The sequence below is a fragment of the Rhineura floridana genome, chromosome 15, assembly GCF_030035675.1.
Source record: "Rhineura floridana isolate rRhiFlo1 chromosome 15, rRhiFlo1.hap2, whole genome shotgun sequence".
NCBI classification, from domain to species: Eukaryota; Metazoa; Chordata; class Lepidosauria; order Squamata; family Rhineuridae; genus Rhineura; species Rhineura floridana.
The window spans coordinates 39,400,578-39,424,123 of NC_084494.1; the positions used below are offsets into that span (position 1 = coordinate 39,400,578).

Here is a 23,546-nt window from a genome sequence, read left to right on the forward strand (position 1 = left end):
AAGGGATGGAAATGAGACCTACAATTATGCGCCAGCTGAGACTGAAATGGGACAAAATTAGCTGCTCTCTATTTGGCACTGGTTAGGCCTCATCTTGAGTACTGCATCCCGTTTTGGACACTGCACTTTAAGAAGGATGCAGACAAACTGGAATGGGTTCAGAGGAGGGCAGTGAAGATGATCAAAGGACTGGAAGCAACGCCCTCTGAGGAGAGACTGAAAGAACTGGGCATGTTTAGCCTGGAGAAGAGAAGACTGAGGGGAGATATGATAGCACTCTTCAAGTACTTGAAAGGTTGCCACACAGAGGAGGGCCAGGATCTCTTCTCAATAGTCCCAGAGCACAGAACATGGAATAATGGGCTCAAGGTGCCAGCTCACTGCCCAGTCATAGCTATGCTAAAATCCTGGGTGCCTAAATTGATTTTTGTGCAGCAGCAGCAGCAGCAATTGCTAGTTCTCCACCAGTAAGAAAGGTTTAAAGAATGCCAAGAATTTCCTTTTCTAGGATCCTATAGGCATGCAATGGGTGTTTTATGCTGGCCTTCTATTTGTCTAATTGACTAGATTTCCCCCCTTAAATGTCAGCCATTACCGTGACTTCATTCATTTCTAAAAATACTAAAAGGTGGGAGCAGGGTAGTTTCTCAGTAAACAATGAGGAGAGTAGTGCCTGCATGTTTTGCCTCTTGTCTTGGCTTCTGCAAATGCTAGGAACTTACCCTTAAAAAAAAAAAGACAGCTGAGAATCTGGGGGTTGTGATGGGAAGAAACACAAAGCTGTCTGGGGATGGAGGAAGCGCAGGCAGAAGCAGCCACCAGCATAGATGATGTCTCTTCTCTGCTGCTTTCTGGTGATGCTGCTTTGGTGCCATTAATGCCACCTGGCGGTGAAGTGGCAAACCTTCCTGCATGCCTCAAAATCCCTTGTAGACATTGTTCCTACTGCCACCCAATGTACCAGAAAGAACCCGCAAACAACGTAGTTTCATATATGGGGGAAATCATTATTTTACCATAAATATGCTCGTTTCAAGTGCTGATGTTGGTAAATACTAAGGGTGTGCATTGACTCTGTGGGGGCATGAATAACAAAGGGAAACCACTCATTTTGGCAGTTCTTTCCCTCTCCCAAGTTGAAACATGATGTTAATAAACATCCCAGAAATCAGATCAGGGCCCCCACGAAGCCTCAAGTTGTTATGTGGTTTCTCTATTTTCTATATCGTATAGCTTTGTGTTTTCCTATATCCCCCATATATGAAATGGAGTTTGTAGGCTGCCCAGATTGTTGTGGAGCATTGAAGAGTTCTGGGTTATTTTGGGATTATTGTTCAAGCACAGCAGCAGAGGCTTTTTCAGAAAAAGTTAAAAGCTTCACTATTTTTTTTAAAAAACCCACATTGCTGTGCTTTGACAAAACATAAAATGCAGTGTCTCCCAGAACCCCACAGGCAACAGTTCTAAAGCCTGTCAGAGGACACAAGCCACCCCCAGAAAGGAGAGGCACGGTGAAGCTGGTAAATATTTGTTAAGAAAACATTATTTGTTGTTATGTGCCTTCAAGTCGATTATGACTTATGGTGACCCTATGAATCAGCAACCTCCAAGAGCATCTGTCATGAACCACCCTGTTCACATCTTGTAAGTTCGGGTCTGTGGCTTCCTTTATGGAATCAATCCATCTCTTGTTTGGCCTTCCTCTTTTTCTACTCCCTTGTTTTTCCCAGCATTATTGTCTTTTCTAGTGAATCATGTCTTCTCATGATGTGTCCAAAGTATGATAATCTCAGTTTCATAATTTTAGCTTCTAGTGACAGTTCTGGTTTAATTTGTTCTAACACCCAATTATTTGTCTTTTTTGCAGTCCATGGTATGCGCAAAGCTCTCCTCCAACACCTCATTTCAAATGAGTTGATTTTTCTCTTATCCGCCTCTTTCACTGTCCAACTTTCACATCCATACATAGAGATCGGGAGTACCATGGTCTGAATGATCCTGACCTTAGTGTTCATTGATACATCTTTGCATTTAAGGACCTTTTCTAGTTCTCTCATAGATGCCCCCCCCAGTCCTAGCCTTCTTCTGATTTCTTGTCCCCATTTTGGTTAATGACTGTGCCAAGGTATTGATAATCCTTGACAATAAGAAAACATACAAGCAAGGATATGCACCACTTGGCTACCTCTTAATTATTTTAAGATTTAAAAGAGCAAGAGACAAACCCTCATGAGGGAGAATGGAGGAAAGTGATTGCTGTTTCTGTTGACCACTGCAAGAACTGGAGGTCATTGGTGTGATCCAGCAGGCTCTTCTTATGTTCTTGGAAATCCCTTCTGTTTCCCCAGAAAAACTCCTTGACCTATTTCTGTGCACTTTGGTAGGCTCAGTCCTTTCTTGCGGGGCTCATATGCTGATAAATTTCATCTACTTTGGCCAAAAGGAGAAGAAGCTCTATCTGTTTTAGTTTTCCCATTACAGTGAGTGGGGAACACAGAGGTTTGTTTTGAACAGAGCAGCTCAGAATCTGAATTATAGATCAAAGCAGAGAGAGGACAGAGGAACTCAGAAACATATAAGACAAAAGGCAATTCTGGGGTAGGGTTGCCATATTCCAGTTTCACAAATTTGGGTGGGCCAATTTGTATATGATGCAAATTATTTGCTAATTATGCAACTCAAGCTTGTTAATGGTTGCATTATCCAGGTGCTTTGTTTTTGTGCCTAGTAATTGCCACCAAAAACTGAGGGAGGATGTGAGGAATAATTTTCAGCCTTAAAAGCCTAGACTCATCTATCATCTATCATCTATCATCTATCATCTATCATCTATCATCTATCTATCATCTATCATCTATCATCTATCATCTATCATCTATCATCTATCATCTATCATCTATCATCTATCATCTATCATCTATCATCTATCATCTATCATCTATCATCTATCATCTATCATCTATCATCTATCAATCTAATTATTTGATTTATACCCCACCCTTCCGGCAGAAGCCCAGGGTGGCAGTTTCCAACACTATGGAATATTTACTTGTTAAGAGGATTTATATTCTGCCCTTCCACTGTTAAAAACAATTGAAGGCACATAACAGACACACAGAACAAACAGCCAGCTGAGCACCAATTAAAAGCAATATCGTGACCAAGAGGTTGTCTGTACCAACAATTAGGAAATATGAAATGAACAACTTCACAACTTGTAACACAGATGGAAATAAAGATTTCAATATTATCAGTTCAGTCAGTCATCTTATCTAAAGAGAGTAGTGTATGAGCATGTGAGGTGTCTGTCTTACACTGATCTCACATACCAGATCAAGGAGAGGGGAAACGCAGCCTTCTAGGATAAAGGCTGGAACTTGATGGAGACTTAAGTGCTGACATTTCTTTAAAAAAATAAAAAAATAAAAAATGCAGTGAATTCTAGAAACCTGGCAAGCCGTGACAGCATTAGGCAGGGCAGGTGTTCCATTCCTATTGGTCTTAAGGACGGGGAAAGGTTACACCCCCACTGCAATATTACAGTCTGTCTGTGTGTATGTATATATGTACACACATGAACACGCACACCCACACCCTCTTCCACCCCTTGTTGCTGTGTGCCTTCAAGTCGACTACGACTTATGGTGACCCTATGAATCAGTGACCTCCAAGAGCATCTGTCGTGAACCACCCTGTTCAGATCTTGTAAGTTCAGGTCTGTGGCTTCCTTTATGGAATTAATCCATCTCTTGTTTGGCCTTCCTCTTTTTCTACTCCTATTTTCCCCAGCATTATTGTCTTTTCTAGTGAATCTTGTTTTCTCATTATGTGTCCAAATTATGATAACCTCAGTTTCGTCATCTTAGCTTCTAGTGATAGTTCTGGTTTAATTTGTTCTAACACCCAATTATTTGTCTTTTTCGCAGTCCATGGTATGCACAAAGCTCTCCTCCAACACCACATTTCAAATGAGTTGATTTTTCTCTTATCCACCTTTTTCACTGTCCAACTTTCACATCCATACATAGAGATCAGGAATACCATGGTCTGAATGATCCTGACTTTAGTGCTCAGTGATATATCTTTGCATTTGAGGACCTTTTCTAGTTCTCTCATAGCTGCCCTCCCCAGTCCTAGCCTTCTTCTGATTTCTTGACTATTGTCTCCCTTTTGGTTAATGACTGTGTCTCCATCCTTAGGGAGGAAATGAAATAGGGTGATCTTCAGTGGGGAGATGCCTGCCAGTCATTTTGAAAAAGGATATGTATAAAAATACTTTTTAGCCTTTTCTGAATTGCTGAACAGAGGCTCTGCCAGGCAGCAGGGTGACAGAGGGTGCATTCCCACACAACTTTATTTGGGAGTAAGCACCATTTCAGAGGGTTGGGGTGGGGGCAGGGCCGAAAAATGCAAATGTTAATACTGCAGCCTTTTCTACAGAGAGTTTGCTTTTATATCTTGTTTTTGTTCAGGCGAGGGAGCATTTGGTGGACTCATACCCCTTTATTCCATCCTCCATGATGGCCGGCAGACCCTCCCATTGCATTCATCACTTAAGAGACCTACCCTGAGACACAGAGGCAATTGAGATGAAGGCTGCTTCCCCTGCTGACTCAACCAGAAAGTCTATGGATAAGGGATGGAACTGCAACTGTTGATAAAGTGAGCATGTGCAGTTTTGTAAACTGCTGGATTCTACATATGCAGCAGACAGGCAAACTAAAATTCTTGATTTTCCCAGGATAGCTGTGGTGTCCCTCATTGGCTAAGTACAATGGAAGGCAGGAATAGGCTGGTTTCTCACAAAATGGGCAGAAAACAGCTTCCACATTTGCCTTGTATCTCTGGATCCACAAGGGCTAGAGATTAGCTTTTTTTTTAATGAAAGCTGGGAATCCAGGCCACCTCATGGGCTAAGCAGGCACAGGGTAGTATGGCTGGGATCCGCATAAAATCTGGCCTACTGGGCAATATGGCAATCCTATTCTTGGGGCCTCCTTATGCCCTTACTAAATGCATTCTTGAAACAAGCTTATTTTGAGCACATCATAAAAGCGCTCAGCGGCTCTGCTGTTGGCCATGAAGTTTTCCACTGGTCCATTTTGCTTTGGCATTTCTGTAGGGCCGGCATGTGAAACAATGGCTCTGAGGAGGAAGGGTCTCTGGGACTAGATCTCAGTCAGGCCATGAAAGGGTTTCAGCTGCTCTGCCATCTTCTCCACCTTGCAACTCTTTTGCTAGAATTAATTTTAGGGCACTTGTGTGCATCAATTGCTTTGCCATCTGTTTTACATAGCTATGTTACTTTTGCCTTGCTGTGCTTCAGAGAGATTTGTGCTTTTATTTATTCCAAACTGAGAATCCTTAAATTAAAGAGTTGTTTTCCTTTGAACTGGGATTTCTGTGCAAGGATGTGCACCAAGGGCTGTGTGTGCGCATGGGAAGAGGGAGAGCGGGAGCAACCCTCACTTCTTTCAGATAATTCCTTCTCTGCCTCTCTACTTTCTCCACACCATGCATCATTGTGTAAAGCTCTGCATACCTGCTGCCCCCTTTCTTCAGTTGCCTTTTTTCTACGCCCCAGATACTTCAGTTTCCCCTGGCAAGAAAGGTGGACCCACCCCTTTGGTACCATGAGATTTGAGAGCATAGATGACATAGGTGGACCCCATTAAAAACATCAATAAATGCTAATTATAACAATTTACACTGATGTCTAGTTTTTTAACAAAATCTCTTCCACAAAGATACATATTAAAATCTAGATTGAAACAGCACAAACTGAACAAAGTATGAGCCTGTGCAGTATCCTGTCCCAGGTGATGGCCCTGGCTGTATGGTGGTTCTGGTCCAACCGGGGATTCATGGCAGCAGTTCTGGCTCTGGAAAAGCAGAGCAAGGCAATGTACGAAAGGCACGAATTAAGAATTCAGAAAGCACTGTGTGGACCTCAGGCTGTCAACTTGGTAAGAGCGAATGTTGCTTCAACACCAGGCAACTTTGGACTGAGCCTGAAACAAAACTGCAGGTCCATCTTGATGGCTGTGGTGAGATGAGCCTCTTTGTTTAAAGGACCTTAGCCTTCCATAAGAGCTGCAGTGGAGCAGGGGACCCCATGGTTCTTATGGGGTTTTTGGGCTGCAGCATCTTTGGGTCAGAAAGATTCTGGCACAATAGGGTCCTCTTGCACCAGTGCTTTTGGGGTAGTACAAACATCTGGGACTTTCCTCTGCATCCACAGCCTTGTCCAGTGAATGGGAGTGGTGGTGTCATGATACTCAGATCTATAGCAGCCCCCATTAAAAATCTGGCTGCTGTATTCTGCCTTGTTGGAAGTTCCAAAGGTCTTTTCAAAAGTAGATGTTAAGCATGATGTTCCATAGTAGTTCATTCTGGGCATTACCAAGCTATGAATAAGTGTGGCAAGATTATATTTCTGAAAGAGAGGGGGCAGCTGATACACCAAGTGGCAGAAAGGTAATCTGTGCCAGGGATGCCACTTTAGTGCTCATGGGCAATGCTATACCTCCAAGCTGCAGATGTGATATTCCAAGGAGTGGTGCAGCCCTGTTCAGCATAAGCTAAATGTCACCTGCATGGCTTGTTAGGCAGTTGCATGTAACTGAACTTGCTGGGTCAGACCAAGCATCCTGTCTTCCACAGTAGCCAGCTGGATACCTCTGGGAAGCCCATAGGCAGGACATGCGTGGAATGGTCGTCTCCTGCGTTTGTCCCCCAGGCTGTTACAATGCAGAAGCTTCTGGTCCTAGAAGTGGCATAATAGCTATATGTCTAGTAACCATTTATAGCCTTATCCTCTAATCTCCTTTTCTGGCTAAATTGGTGGCCATCACCACAGCATGTGGTAGCGATTTACACAGTTTAACTATATGACGTGTGAAGAATTTCCCACAATACTAGCCCCAGATTCTAGTACTGCAGAATCACAGAGCTGAAAGAGATCTCAGATGTCGTCTAGTCCAAACCCCTGCCAGTGCAGGAAATCTGCAAATGTAGTACCCCAATAGGTGACTATCCAGCCTCTGCTTAAAAAACTCTTAACAATGGAGAGTCCACCCCTTTCCAAAGCAGTCTCTTCCACTGTTGGGCAGCTCATACCATCAAGATATTCTTCCTAATATTTAGTCTGAACCTTTTTTGTTGTAATTTGAACCACTTGGTCCGGGTTGTGTGATCTGGAGCAGCAGAAAACAAATTTGCTTCGTCATCTATGTGACAGCCCTTCAAATAGGTGAAGATGGCCATCGTGTTACTCCTTAATCATCTCTTCTTCAGGCTATTGGGGGAGAGGGAGGGAAATCTCTGTTTTCCACACCATGTATAACTTTATGCATGTCCCCCGCTACTCACTCTTTTTGCAAACTAAGACTCCCCAAACATCGTAAACCTTCCTTGCAGGTTAGTTTCTCTAGTCTAACCCTAATAATTTTTGGTTTCCTTTTCTGCACTTTCTCCAGCTCTATAATATACCTTTTTTAGATATGGCAACCAAACACAGTATGCCAAGTGTGTGTGTGTGTGTGTGGGGGTGTCACACCATTATGTGGCAGTTTTATTTTCAATTCCTTTCTTAATGATCCCTAAATGGAATCCACTTTTTCCATAGCTGCCAGATCAGTGTTTTCATTGAGCTATCCATTATCTCAAGATCTCTTTGCCAGCTTAGGGCCAATCACTACGTTTGTGATATTAGGATTTTTTTTCTCCTGACATGTATCACTTTCTGCTTGTTTGCATTGAACTGCATTTGCCATTGTATCACCCATTCTCTCAGTTTGGAGAGATTCTTTTGAAACCCTTTACAATCCCTCTTTGTTTCAACCAAATTATACAATTTGATAAAATTAGCAAATTTGGCCACCTCACTGCTCACCTCTAACTCCAGATCATTTATGAGCAAGTTAAAAAGCACAGGTCCCAATACCAATCCTTGGTGGACTCTGCTTCCTACATCCCTCTGTGGGGAGACCTGTCCATTTATTCTTACTTTCTGCTTCCTGTTTTTAGCAGTTACTGATCCATTAGAAGAGGGCCTCTCCTCTTGTTCCATGAGTGCTAAGCCTGCTCAGGCGTCTTTGGTGAGGGACTTTGTGAAAAACTTTTTGAAAGTCCAGCAATTCTTTTACTCTGGTGAAGGTAGAAGGAGCCACCAGGAGAAGCAGGGGTGTAACTGCTACAATTTAGGCTACTGATATACATTTTTAAAGCTTTTTAAAAAGAAGTAATTATAAGACACAATTCAGAGGAGTGATTATAATTAGATGCAATTTGTTTCTGCCAGTGACAAGGTTAATAATAAGGGAGCCTAATTGATATAATTAGATTATGAACCTCTGTGATTGCACAGAGTTGGTAAACAGTCAGAACCAGCTTTTTTCTTAAACAGATAGGAAATCTATTTTAATTAAAATAGCATAGCTGCATTTATGAGCTGTCTGTGAGTGTATGCATATATATATCTGAATAGAGTTAGACTAACTGGTTTTTGTATCATCAGTACATTTTTATAATGTGAAGCAAGGGAATTAACCATATTAACCACCCTCCCCAAAATGCACCCACCTGTTGTGCTTCCATAAGAAGTGTTGCGGGATCAGAAGATGCATGTGCGGTTACTGCAAAAACATCATTCAGGCATGGATGACTTGGGGGATGTAGATGTGGGGAAAAAGGACTATGGGGGGCAATGAGGAAATGCAGTGTGTGTGGGCCAGAATGAAGCCGTGGTGGGCCAAGGCTTAAACAATGTAGGGTATACTTTGTGGGGGTGAGGGCTGGTGCTGAAGGCAAAGCCCAACAGTGAGCTTGGGCAGGGAAAGCAAAGGAGGGCACCCCAAAGACTCCCAGGCTGGAAGGGAGGGAATGGAGCTCCCCCCACGGCAAGCATTTGCAAGGGCTCCTTGTGGGCAGGCACCTGTTACTGTGGCTTTCGTCATGGGCCGCCTCCTCATCCCTGTTGCTGCTTATTGTTTTTACTGGGGCTGCCTCTGCTCTTGTACTAAGAAATCATCATCGCCATCATCCTCATCTTCATCATCCATACCAAAGTCTGTACCCAAATTGTACACCACTGTTCACTGAGGGTGGCACTCAACTAAGATTTCCCATCAACACAAGGATTACCACTAGTACAATGGAACTCCCTCCTCTCCTGTCTCCATGTGCACCTCACACCCTCCCCAAATATGCTCTGGAGGGTTGGGGGAACCTCAAAACAGAATCAGGGGCGCTTGGGGGAGGAGAGGAGAAAAGTCCTGTTGTACAGGCAGAAATCCTTGCACTGACAGGACACTGATATAGCATTATGTTAGATGCAACCCAATATTCCACATTTTAAATAAATTGTGTAATGCGGCATTCTGCTTTTTGCTTTTGCAGTTCATGGGAAAGGGACAATGCATAAAGCCCACCTCCCCATCCCCACCTGACCCATGCAGGGCCCTCTGGGAAGACACCTGAGCCCCCCACCTCTGGCTTCAGAAATTTCACCACCCCCTCTTTAGCTGCAGAATGCTGAGCTGGTGCCCAAAGTGAGGAAGAGAGAGAGAGAGAGAGAGAAGTGGGATGGTCCACCGCCCTCCCATCAAGACGCACACTTTAAGGTCTGTGCTAAACGACGCCACTTGTCCAGGATTTTTCTCTGCTTGCACAAAAGCCACACTCTCTCTCTCACACACACACAAAACCCAGGGTTGGCTGAAGTAGCTGTTTTGCAGGAGAAAACAGATGCCCAGGCAAATGCTGTGTCGTATTATTTCTTTTGTTACCTTTTGGTCTGATGTTCTAATGGCCTTAACATGGATCCTTTCCTTCTTCCTGTTCCAGGTGTGCTGTTTACCTTACCATGGAAAGGCTGGTCCTGTCCCTTCTTATTATGAGCACTGCAGTGAAGACCATGATGTGTCCCACGCGCTGCATGTGCCAAAGCTTGTCCCCATCCTTCACCATCCTCTGCACAAAAACTGGGTTGCTCTTTGTTCCTCCGAGCATTGACCGGCGAACAGCAGAGCTCCGGCTGATGGATAACTTCATCACCACGCTCAGACGGAAGGATTTTGCCAACATGACAAGCCTGATTCACTTGACGTTGTCCCGAAACACAATCAGTCAGATTATGCCTTATGCGTTTTTTGATCTTAAAGGCCTTCATGCATTACATCTGGATAGTAATAGACTCACCTATATCAATGAGGATCACTTCAAAGGGTTAATTAATCTTCGTCACTTAATTCTCAGTAACAATCAGTTAAACTATATTTCTCCTGGATCTTTGGATGATTTCATTGACACAATTGAGGATCTGGATCTGTCCTATAATAATCTTGTTAATATACCTTGGGAAACAGTTGGGAGGCTGTCAAACGTCAACACCATCAGCTTGGACCATAACCTCATAGATTTTATCCCTGAAGGAGTCTTCTCAAACCTTCACAAGCTGGCTCGGCTGGACATGACCTCCAACAAACTGAAAAAGATCCCCCCTGACCCTCTGTTCTCCCGCATCCCTGTGTATGCCAAGCCAAAGGGATCCCCCTTGTCCTCTTTGGTGATGAGCTTTGGTGGGAATCCCTTGCACTGTAACTGTGAACTCGTGTGGTTACGACGCCTGACTCGGGAAGATGACCTAGAGACATGTGCCTCCCCTCCAGAGCTGATGGGTAAGTATTTCTGGTCCATTAGGGAGGAGGAGTTTGTCTGTGAGCCTCCCATGATTACTCACAGAACCCCAAAGCAGGTTGTTATGGAAGGACAGGGTGTTTCTTTGAAGTGTAAAGCTGTGGGTGACCCAGAGCCGTATGTCCGCTGGATTTCACCTGGGGGAAAATTAGTCTCCAACTCTTCCCGAACAATTTCTTTTGAGAATGGTACTTTGGATATCTTGGTGACTTCTGCAGAGGAAAAGGGCACATTTACTTGTATAGCATCCAATGCTGCAGGGGAGTCCACTGCGCCAGTTGAACTCTTGGTTAATCCATACCCTCACCTTGCTAACAGCACAAACTGTGATAAGGAAGCTGATCCAGGCCCTTCGGACATTCTTATCTCCTCCAAGTCAAGCTTCCCCAATGAAACCAAATCCCGGCAAGAGAGGAAAGTTGTGGTTGCTGAGCTGAGCTCCTCCTCTGTCCTCATCCAGTGGCCTTCCCAGCACCACATCCCAGGAATCCAGATGTTCCAGATCCAGTACAACAGCTCTGCTGATGACATTCTGGTGTACAGGTAAACATGTGCATTTTACCTTGGCAAATACCAAATTTAAAATAATTGGGGATGGCAGCAGAAAACTGGTCTCTGTGTTGGGAGAGAAGGTAGGAGCCAAGTGCTCCTCTCATGTTTGGGTTGATGTTTCTGCAAAGAAAGGGGTGGGAGGAAGCCTCATGTGCAAAACAAGGAGTATGAAGAATGAGGCGGGTGACCCATCCAAAAGAAAAGGGGGAGGGAGACACCAGTCCCCAGGTGCAGGCAAAAACATCTTTCTTAACCTTAAACTTTGTCTTTCTGAAAGTTATGTTTAAAATGGGATACTTAATTGAGGGCCAAATGAGACATGACTTTTAATTGGGTGAAAGCAATTAATGTGCACTTTTAAAAAATGTAAACAGCTGTTGTGGGGTGCCTGAGCAGGATCAGGGCCATTGGTAGATGGAGAGCACCCCCCCATATTCCTCTATGCCAGCAGGAGTGTCCATCCTAGGCCTAAAAGCATCTTGAGTTCCGAAGAGAGGGAAAAGGAAATGGCCTGTGTACACGTAGCCTCTGAAATGTACGGGGGTCATTTTTTCACAGTGCACATTTGCACATAACAGATTGCAGCACTGTATACATCCCCAACCCAGTCTCCCTCCTCCACAGGCAGGTGCATTTCTGGCAGGAAAGCAACGTCTGCTCCAGTTCTTTAAGATTGTGCAGGAGATGCCGGTTGTTAGGGGAGCTCAAGCCCCTCACATTCCAGCTAACAATTTTGAGTGACACAATATAGATTGAAAAAGAGATACACCCATGGTGGCTAGGAAGGAGTGGAACCGAGAACATGGAAGGTAGGCAAGGACCCTTGGCAAGGACCCTTGGCAAGGACCCTTGGCAAGGACCCTTGGCAAGGACCCTTGGCAAGGACCCTTGGCAAGGCCAGGGCTCACCCACTGTGAGAAGCATGGTTCTGAACTGCCTGGAGGAGATGTCATAATAGTTGATGGACCATCTGGATGTGCATGGCACACTGATCAGCCCCCAAACCAGGAACCAGGGAAGGGAAGCATGGAAGTAGAACTACTCTCCAACTCTTTGCAGGCTGAGCATATAATCCATTCATTTTCATTGGTGATCACTCGTGACTGAGTAAAATTGTCTTCCAAGATAAGGTCTTTAACGGTGGTTCCATAAGTTACTGTGGAGGTCAATCACAGCCTCCCACAGTGAAGACATAGGTTTCCAGATGGAAGACAGTTGTGATGAGGATTTGCTTGACGTGCCTTCTGCTTAGCTCATTTGTCCCTTTCGCCCTGTACTCGTGCTTCTTCGAAGTCCATAGCACCTTTGATAATAGCTGACCTCCAATTGGGATGCTCATGTGCCAAAGCTTCCCAGTTCTCAATGCTCATGTTACATTTTTTTAGAATATCTTTAAGAACATCTTTAAGCCTCTTTTGCTGTCCACCAATATTCTGTTTTCCATCCTTAAGTTGGGAGTAAAGTAGCTGATTTGGAAGACGATAATCAGGCATTTGAACAACATGGCCGGTCCAGCGAAGTTGATGTTGAAGGATCATTGTTTCAACACTGGTGGTCTTTGCTTCTTCCAAAATGCTAACGTTAGTCCGTCTATCTTCCAAAGTAATTGGCAGAATTTTCTAGAGGCAGCATTGGTGGAATCTTTCAAGAAGTTGGGAGTGGCGTTTATAAAGGTTCCATGTTTCACAGGCGTACAGTAAGGTGGGTAGTACAATGGCTTTGTAAATAAGCATTTTGGTCTCCCTGCTAATATCCCGATCCTCAAACACTCTTCACATCATTTGGGAGAATGCGGCACTTGCAGAGCTCAGATGATGTTGAATTTCAGCATCGATGTCAGCTTTTACAGAGAGATGGTTGCCAAGATAGGAAAAGTGATCAACGTTCTCCAGCGTCGCACCATTAAGCTGGACTGATGGTGTTACAGAGGGACTGGTTCGCACTTGCTGATGAAGCACTTTGGTTTTTTTTATATTAAGCAAGAGCCCAAGCTGTCCATGTGCAAAGACATTTAAGATAGTTTGAAGATCTTTCTTTGAATGTGCAGAGACTACGTTATCAGCAGCATATTGAAGTTTTACAACAGAGGTTGTAATTACATTACTTTTTGCTTTCAGCCTACTGAGATTAAAAAGCTTTCCATACCAGTAGGAAGTTTCCCCTCAATAAGGTGTGGAATCATAGCAATGAGAATAGCAAATAAGGTCGGAGCAATGATGCATCCCTGTTTTATGCCTGATCCGACTCTGAAAGCCATTTTTATCCAAAATTGTCACCGTCATGTTCTCATGAAGGAGTTGCAAAATATTCACAAATGTATCAGGGCATCCAGTTTTCAGAAGGATGGTCCAGAGAGCAGTTTGATTCACAGTATCAAAGGCCTTAGTCAGATCAATAAACACCATATATAAAGGTGGATTCTGCTCCCAGGATTTTTCTTGAAGCTGTCATGCAGTGAAGATCATGTCGTCTGTGCCCCTGGAAGGGCGGAGACCATTTTGGGATTTGGGGAGGATATCTTCTGAGATCAGTAGGAGGTGATTTGCGAGGATCCTTGCAAGGATTTTACCTGTGGTAGCAAGAAGAGAGATGCCTCGGTAGTTCCCACAATCTGTTCTATCACCCTTCTTGAAAAAAGTGATTATGGTGTCCCTAAAGTCTTCCAGGATCCAGATCTTTTCAATGAGCTTATGAAGCTGTTGTGTAAGTTCAGGCCCACCTTCTTTAAAGACTTCAGCAGGAATCCCATCAGGTCCACTAGCTTTGTTCTTCTTTATTTGATTAATGGCTTTATTGACTTCATCCAAATTAGAGGATACTGCAAGCTCGTTTCTAGTTTGTTGTGGAATTTGCTAGAAGACCTCACCAGCCACAATACAGTTACGATTAAGGAGGTCGTGGTAATGCTCTTTCCAATACAATGTAATTGACTCTTTATCCTTAAGTTTGGTACCATCTATTGAGCATAAGGGATTTGTACCATAATTTGTTGTCCATAGATGGCCTTTGTGGCATTAAAAAAGCCCAGTATATCATGTGCATTGGCAAAATGCTGGATTTCTTGAGCTTTCTTTGTCCACCAGGCGTTCTTCTCTAGTTCTTCATTGGACCTCAGCCTTTGCACTGGCATAGATTTTTTTCTTAGCATATCCAGGTGTCAGGATGCTGGAGTCAGGAAAGAGGAGAGAGGGCGTCTCAGGAGTGTAGCGACAGGGGGGCAAATGAGAGCATTGCCCCCCAAATGGTAATTCTGCCCCCCAAAAATGAAATTTTCCTTCAGTCCCCACATTTCTAGCATTGCAGTAACTAAAAGCTCAACTGAAGTTTTGTTGAGCTTTAAGAAATACAGTTTAGGCATCTGAAGAGAGGGGCAGGGCGAAGTTACCAAGGGAATGCAAACACAGCAAATACAAGAGTTGCAGGTGTGAATGAAGCGAACACAAGTCTTGATGCGTGGGGAGGGAGTTGGCAAATCTGTTTGCAGTTGGAGGAAGGCAAGGCGGGAAGGACAGTATTGTGATGCACTGTAGAGCATCTTCCCTCCCCTCCCTGTGGCCAATTTAGTGATTTTCCCACTAAAATCAAGCATTTTTAGGTACCTGTCTGGAGTAAAATTTTCCTGTCTAGTGGCTAGTGGGAAATCTAGTGGATGTCAAATATTTTATGGTAGGAATCTGGTGGTTTTTACAAATACTTCAATTTCATCCCCCCCCCCCAAATTATGTATTTCATGAAACTGTCTAGCCAAAATCTAGCCTTTAAAACTTTCTACTTTTGAACATTTTCTACAATGCCAACAAGATGCAAATTATTTCTTAGAGATCTCTCCCCCCCCCAGGTCACATAACGTAGCTTTCAGCAAAACATTTTCCGCTTGCAGGGGCTTGAGGAAAGTGGATGCAGCCTCTTCCTCACAATCCTCTTCATCTCAAATGTGGGACTCTACAGTGGCCATCTGCTGCTGGATTTGATGAACCGAGGCTTGCAGGGCGGAGAAGGAGGTCTTCATTGCAAAGTCATCAAATCCTCCTGCGAGGTCTCAGGGGAAGGAGCAGGCAGATTAGGCGGAAGCCTCAGAGGCGCTGCCATTTTCTTGTTCTCCTTTTGAGGTTATACGCTTTCAAATCGATTACGACTTATGGTGACCATACAAATCTTTTTTTGGATATCTTCATAGGGTTTTCATGGTAAGAGGTATTCAGAGGTGGTTTACCATTGCCTTCCTCTAAGCCTACAGCACGTGGTATTCCCAGGCGGTCTCTCATCCAAGTACTAACCAGGCCTAACCCTGCTTAGCTTCCAAGATCTGTACCAAACTCATCCAAAATTATTTTTATTTATTTGTGTGTTTGTTTATTAAATTTATACCTCACCCTTCCTCCCAGAAGGAGCCCAAATTAGCAGACTAAACCCCACAAGAAGAACTAAGCAGGGCAAGGGGGAAAAGATGAAAAGAAAGAGCTTCCATTGCAGGATGTTTTCAGATGAAAATAAAATGGGCCCAGGAGCTAGCAAAGTCACAACCTGTCAGGGTGGCATCTGAGCAGAAAGTCTGGTCCCAGATGTGTTTAACAACTAATGCCCAGTAGCAAATATCCTCTTTTGCCGCAAGGTGGAGAGGGTGATGGCAAGATGGTGAGCAAGATGGAGAGGTTGATGGCCCAGCTTCAGGTATCAGTGATGGGCTAGATGCAGCTCAATAAATGGAAGCTGAATCCTTAAAAAAAGGTGTTCTGTATGGGGTTGTATTCCTCTAGAAGAAACAAATCCATAGCTTGGAAGTTGTCCTGCATCCAGTGCTGTCACTGAAGTCTTAGGTAGCCGTGGTGGCTAAGAGTGCCTATTTCCAGCTCCAGCTGGTTCTCTGACTAGTATAGTCTCTCTTGAATAGATATGATTTGAACAGTGTACTCCATGCTGTGGTGACCTCCAGACTGCACTATTGCAATGTGTTCTATGTGGTGTTGGCCTTGAAGACAATTTGGAAACTTTACCTGGTCCCAAATGCAGCTGGCAGGTTACTTACTGGCTAGGGTTCCAGCTGGAGCTCGGTGATAGGTTGTTTCCAGGCCCAATTTAAGGTGCTCACATTGATGTTTAAAGCCCTAAATGACTTAGGCCCCAAACATCTGAGAGGCCACCTCCTTTCCTACATACTATCTCCGGAGTTAAGAGCAGCAGAGGGGGGTCTCTTGGTAGTTCCACCACCCCCAGAAGTATGGGGAGTGGAAGCCCGGGCGAGGGCATTCTCAATGGCAGCCCCTAAATTTTTGAACTCCCTCCCCACAGAAGTACATCTTCATTGTACAGCTTCCTTTGTTTGCTGAAAATTTATTTGTTTATTTATTATTTGATTTATATGCCGCCCTTCCTCCCAGCAGGAGCCCAGGGTGGCAAATGCACCTCTTTACCCTGGCCCTTTGATAGTTAACATATTTTGTGGGTCCCACCTCTCTTGCTTTGTTTAATCTATGCCATGCTGCTATTGTTTGGAATTGTTTTACTTGTTTTTAATTGTGTGATTATATTGTAACTCACCTTGGAAACTTACGATGAAGGATGGGTAAGAAATTTCCTGTTTTTTGCCACAGTTCTCATGGGTACAGAGTACCGTCACTGGTTTTATTTTTCCTGGCACCCACAGCACTTTTATCAATGTATTAGTAAAAACACCTCATTTTTAACAACAAAAAAGAACACTGTATATAATCTCATAGCAGTTCACAAGATACAAAAACAAGATAAAATACACTGTTTTACAGTGGTTCTGATCCTATCTCCAGGGTCGCTCTCAGATAATAGCATTGGGTGACTGTCTTTCGGCCTCCTGGCCGTTGTGCTGTGAGGTGCCGCAGGGTACCATCTTGTCTCCCATGCTGTTTAACATCTATATGAAGCTCTTGGGAGCGGTCATCAGGAGCTTTGGGGTGAGGTGTCAGCAGTATACTGATGATACCCAGCTCTATTTCTCCGTAACATCTGAATCAGGAGAGGCCACACAAGCCCTGGACCGCTGCCTAGACTTGGTGATGGGCTGGATGAAGGCCAATAAACTGAGTCTGAATCCTAGCAAGACAGAGGCACTGTGGGTTGGTGGTTCCCGAGTTCGGATAATTGGTCAGTTGCCTGCTTTGGATGGGGTCGTACTCCCTCTGAAAGAGCAGGTCCGTAGTCTGGGGGTGCTCCTGGATCCATCTTTGTCACTAGAGGCCCAGGTGACCTCCGTGGCTAGGAGTGCCTTTTACCAGCTTCTGCTACCGGGCCAAGTTCAAGGTTTTAGTTTTGGTGTACAAAGCCCTATACAGTGCAGGACCAGGATACCTGAAAGGCTGACTTACCCCTTATATACCCAGTCGATCACTGCGCTCTGCAGGTGAGGGCCTCCTGCAGATACCATCTTATCAGGAGGTTTGTTCTGCACAATATAGGAAACGGACCTTTAGTGTGGCGGCACCTACCTTGTGGAATTCCCTCCCCTTAAATATTAGGCGGGCGCCATCTCTGCTATCTTTTTGGCGTCTTTTGAAGATTTTCCTCTTTCAACAAGTCTTTTAAGGTGAGACCTATCCCAGTCTGCATCTGTGTTAGAATTGCTTGTTAATACGTTTTTTTAATAATGTTTTAACCCTTTTTAAAAAGATGTTTTTAAAGCTTTTTTAAAAAAGTTTTAAAAGTTGTTTCGGCGTCTTTTGAAGATTTTCCTCTTTCAACAAGTCTTTTAAGGTGAGACCTATCCCAGTCTGCATCTGTGTTAGAATTGCTTGTTAATACGTTTTTTTAATAATGTTTTAACCCTTTTTAAAAAGATGTTTTTAAAGCTTTTTTTAAAAAGTTTTTAAAGTTGTTTTGTTTTAATGTATTTTAAGGTCTGTTTTTATGATGTTTTAATGTGTTTTAGTGCTTCTATTTGTCATCCTGGGCTCCTGCTGGGAGGAAGGGCGGGATATAAATCAAATAACAAATAAAATAAATAAATATTAAAACATTAAAACCATTATAAATTTTCACCCACTGTACCCATCAATAAAAATTAATCCAAGCTGAGAATTAGTAGCCAGCAAAGGCTACCTGAGTGAACAGGTTGCAATAATAGCTTCCTAATTTTTGGGAAAGATCAGCTGGTGCTTCTCTGGAGTTTAGTCACAGGAAGGCTGAGTCGCACACTTGCTCTTCTTGGGATAGGCCTGTTGGTCTTGAGGGCTGTCAAAATACATTGCTGTGCATGTTGAAGAAGTTTGTTCCATGGCAGAGTTCTGAAGCGTATCTCAATGTTCTCCTGCAGTCCCTAGCCAAATCACCAGCATCTACTGTTTTTGCTGCCGGAGTAGCTGGCCAGCCAACTTCCTTATTTGTTTAGCCATTCACAAGTTCCTGGAAGTAAAGGTGCCTTGATTGTTGTGCTTGTGCTTTGGACTGAAACTGTGTTCCCTTTGCAGGATGATCCCTGCTGCCAGCAAGTCCTTCTTCCTGACGGATCTGGTTGCTGGGCGTGACTATGATCTTTGTGTCCTTGCTGTTTATGAAGATGGTGTGACGTTTCTGACGGCGACCATTGTGGTTGGATGTGTGCAGTTCACCACGGACGAAGAGTACAGGCAGTGCCAGTCCCTCCATGCCCAGTTCCTGGGTGGAACAATGATTATAATCATTGGAGGCATCATTGTGGCATCTGTTCTTGTTTTCATCTTCATTCTTCTGATGAAGTACAAAGTTTACACTAACCATCACAAAAATAAACATGCTAAAGTGAACAATGTTTGTTCTCAGACCAATGGCAGCCAAAGTGGCTCTGTGGCTCGCTCCAGTTCCAAATTGGCGGAGGGGCTACAACAGGAATGCTCAGGACTGCCTATCAGGGGCAAAACTGTGGTAGATCTAGAGTGTGAAAGAGCAACTTCTACAGACATGACCATTTTAAGAAGTGACGGCTTGTCTCAGTAGCCACACTGACCCCAGGTGAATAGCACAAAACAATAACTCATGTGGTTGTATTTTAAGCTTCATTACTATTGTCTATTTTTAAGATCAGATGGTTTAAAAAACTATTTTTTTAATCTGTAAAAGTTCTTGCATTCTTAACTATTTTTGTTGCACTATATTAAATAAAGTGTGTTATTTACAAGGGTTCTTTCTTGTTCTTACATAATATGTTTGCATTCTGTCTGAATCAGTGCTGACAAAACTGCCTTTGGAGCAATTTACTCATTATTAAGTATGAGCCTGATCCTATTCAGAGCAGATATTAGTTCCCTTGAACTCAGTGAGATTTTATCTCAAGCTACTATGTATTGGACTATAGCTGAAGGTGGCATTGTGACACTGTCTGACTTCCCTACTGTAAGTGACTGGTCATGAGTAGTGGTGATGGGAAATATCTTTAGTTGTCTGTCTGCCTGTGTCATCTGAGATTGAGCCTGCTCTTGCATCACCAATTGGAGCCTCTTTCCTTCTCCTTTGCAGCTCACCAGGAGAGAACATGCTCTTGCTAGTAAGAAGTACTTTCTGTGTTGGAGGCCAGGAACCTGCCACCTCATTTGATTTTGATTTGATTTGATTTTAATATTTCTACCCTGCCTTCCGGCCAAAAGGCCCTCAAGGCAGCTTACAAAAGAGCACCAGTATAAAAATACACCAATAAAACGATATCAATAAAACATTAATAATACATAAATAAAACAATAAACAATAAACAAATACATTTCAAAGTTAACACAAACTACCTCCCCCCTCACTTTGGCAAAATAGCTATTATAGGCATTGGGCTACTTTTCAAGGCTAGCCACACTCTCTCAGTCATAGTCCTATCCCCATAGTTCTGGGTGTGGCATGGCCCTCTCAGCCCGCGGAAGCTGGGGCTCCCGCTTACGATGGTGGCGGGATGGCAGTTCTGGCCCTGGAGCCTCCGGTTTGCCTTACGAGGGTCCCAAAGATGGAGTCCGATGGGGGGAGGGAGGGAGAGTGAGAAGCCGCCGGATGCCTTTCCTCTCCACGGCCTTCCTGTATCCATTTTATAGTGAAGCCTGGCTGGTTGAAAGTACACTGTCAGAATTGCATCATGAACCATCTCTGCAACCCCATTAGTTTTTAGGACACCCTTTTAGTTTAGTTTACATGAAATAATTACATCACACTTTATTGCCATTTCTCCATGTTTCTAAGATCACTTGAGTTACAAAGAACAAGAGTGTATTGGCAGTTGGATATGGCCAAATAAATGCCAGCTACAGACAATATTGTCTTGATCCAACTTTACTTGCATTTAGAAGGTATTGGTGCAGGACTAATTGCACGAGTATGGGAATCCACACCCTCTTTACCTGTTGCTTTGACCCAGGAAGCATTTTCACTTGGGAGCACACTCGGACAGATGATTCCTTAGCTTGTTCAATGGGACCAATGGCTTTAACATCCCAGTTTAATGCGGAAAGTATAAATACTCTTTAAAACAATTTCTGTGACCAAAACCCATAGATGAAAAATGTCCAGTTGGAAATGGAAGCACAAGGTATGGAAAGATACTTACTAGACACATATAAGTTGCAGAAGTTTTAATGTGAACATATGTTATTTAGACATTACAACAAATCATGCCCTAGGTTGTTATGCAGAAAGTAACTAGAGCACCAAGAGAGCCTCTTCCTGCAACCTTTGGCCCAGGAATGGGACGGGGCAGGAAGAGAGGCTAGAGAAGGAGGGCTGCAAGAACTTGGGGGCAGAGAAGAGGAATGGGGAGGAGTCTGAATAGCCAATCGGGGCAGGGGCAGAGATGGGGTTGGAATAGGATGGGTGGTGGAGGAGGTGGAAGCCACAAGGAGGAAAGGGACAAGAAGAAACACATGGCCTGGAGCTGCAGACCTGAAAAAGAATGATATTCATATACTGATCTGAGGTAAACACCCAAATGCAGTCAGCTTGTTACACAAAAGTGGTTCTTTGCATCTGGAGGAAGCTCCAAAACACACACCAGATGGGAGACCAAAGTATAAGTCAACACCTTTATTGATTACCAATAGCTTTTGCAAAAGGAGACTAGGTTATTTGGCTCATGCCTGAGAACCAGTCTAAAGCATGATTACACAGTTACAAGTTATATATGCTCTGAAGCCCTCCTAACACAGCCCCTCCCATCTTGTCAGTAACTTTCCAGGTTTCTCCATTGCCTTGCATTGAGCCAACGCCCTGGCTTTGGTTATCAGTGTTTTTCGCTCATCCGTCCTGTCTCTGCTTTCTCCAGTTGACGCAATGCATTCCAACCACTATCTACTTGAATAATATCCCGTTACATGGGTAAGCTGACATTTAAGCATCAAGCACGAAATGAACATTTAGCAACCACAGGCACCTTAGGAATTTTGTTTTTCTGGTTCTATGTTATATCAGGTTAACACATTCTATACTGTATCAAATTAACACGACATACAGTACAATTCCCATACTATATCTGGTTGCACTACAAGCTGAGTAGGCTTCTATAATGTATAGCTTTGGAGAATGAGCAATGCATCAGAGAATTTTACAACGGTTGTAGTTTTATCGTGTGGTGCAGTTGCTCTGAATGATGCACTGTAGGGATCTACAAAGCCAGATGAGGATGGCATTTAAACATTTGCCATGTGGGATACATGCTCTGCCTCTGCTCAGAGGCAGTGTGCTTCTGAACACCAGTTAAGAATGTAACAGCCTGCTGGATGAGGCCAGTGGCCCATCTAGACCAGCTTCCTATTCTCACAGTGGTCAACCAGGTGCCCATGGGAAGCCCACAAGCAAGACCTGAGCACTCTCTCTCTCTCTCCCTCCCCCCCTCTCCTTCCCCCTCCCCCCTCCCTGTGGTGGGAATTATGTAATTATATATGTAATTATTTATGTAATCTGCTGTATCATATAAATATACAGCAGTATAAGGCATAATGGAGAAAGTTATGTAATTTTTTGGAAAAAATAATGGGGGAAAAGGAAGAACTGGGAATCGCGATGACTAGTAGAACACAATTTATAGTGAATAGGAACTCGCAGCCCATATGAAGAATTGAAAAACGGAACGGAATGAGATAGCAACCTCATCCCTCCTGGAACCATTGATAGCCTTTTCCTCCATGAATTTGTCTAATCCTTGTTAAAGCCATCCAAGTTGATGGCTATCAATGCCTCTTGTGGGAATGAATTCCACAGTTTAACTCTACTCTGTGTGAATTTTTATTTATTTCATTTATTTGTTTCATTTATAGACCGCCCATAGCGAGTGGCTCTCTGGGCGGTGTACAAAAAGGTTAAAATACAAAATATCAACAATAAAATCAGACAACAAACAATAAACACAAGCAGCAACAAAATAAAAAATAAAAAATAAAAAATTTAAATTATAACATAAACGCTTAAAATGCCTGGGAGTTCTTTCTTTTGTCTGTCCTAAATCTTCCAGCATTCACCTTCATTGGATGTCTGTGAATTCTAGTGACTACATGGGATGCATGCAATAAGACACAAAATTTCTGCGCAAACCACGTTCCGATACCCGTTCTGGGCTATAATATGCTTTTACGTAAAACAGCCCGAAACAGCAACTTCCCAGCGAGCCAGACCCACCAAATTCACCAGTCCAACAAGATTACATGGGATGCATGCAATAAGACACAAAACTTCCACGCAAACCACATTCCGATACCCGTTCCGGGCTATAATACACTTTTACGTAAAACAGCCCGGAATGGCGACTTCCCAGCAAGCCAGACCCACCAAATTCACCAGTCCAACACAACTACATGGGATGCATGCAATAAGACACAAAACTTCCACGCAAACCACGTACCGATACCCGTTCCGGGCTATAATATGCTTTTACGTAAAACAGCCTGGAACGGCGACTTCCCAGCGAACCAGACCCATCAAATTCACCAGTCCAACACGACTACATGGGATGCATGCAATAAGACACAAAACGTCCATTCAAACCACGTTCCGATACCCGTTCCAGGCTATAATACGCTTTTAAGTAAAACAGCGCAGAATGGCGACTTCCCAGCGAGCCAGACCCACCAAATTCACCAGTACCACACGACTGCATGGGAGGCATGCAATAAGACACAAAACGTTCAGGATAACCACGTTCCAATACCCGTTCCAGGCTCTAATACTCTTTAACATAACACAGCCCGGAACGGTGACTTCCCAGCGAGCCAGACCCACCAAATTCAACAGTCCCACATGACTGCGTGGGTGGCATGCAATAAGACACAAAACGTCCATGCAAACCACATTCCGATACCCGTTCCGGGCTCTAATACTCTTTAACGTAAAAC

General features: G+C 43.7%; 1 protein-coding gene across 20 annotated transcripts in view; it reads left to right on the forward strand.

The window, feature by feature from the left end:
• Positions 1-19,367, forward strand: part of LOC133370426 (leucine-rich repeat and fibronectin type III domain-containing protein 1-like protein) — a 68,291-nt gene extending 48,924 nt beyond the window's left edge. For 12 of the 20 annotated variants that reach the window (XM_061596724.1, XM_061596726.1, XM_061596722.1 and 9 more), the window contains 2 exons: positions 9,847-11,241; positions 18,687-19,367. In XM_061596724.1, the coding sequence (XP_061452708.1) occupies positions 9,847-11,241; positions 18,687-19,191 (1,900 nt within the window). In that variant the 3' untranslated portion in view covers positions 19,192-19,367. The other 8 variants (XM_061596736.1, XM_061596735.1, XM_061596737.1 and 5 more) reach the window with 3 other exon arrangements.
• The last annotated feature ends 4,179 nt before the right edge of the window (positions 19,368-23,546 follow it).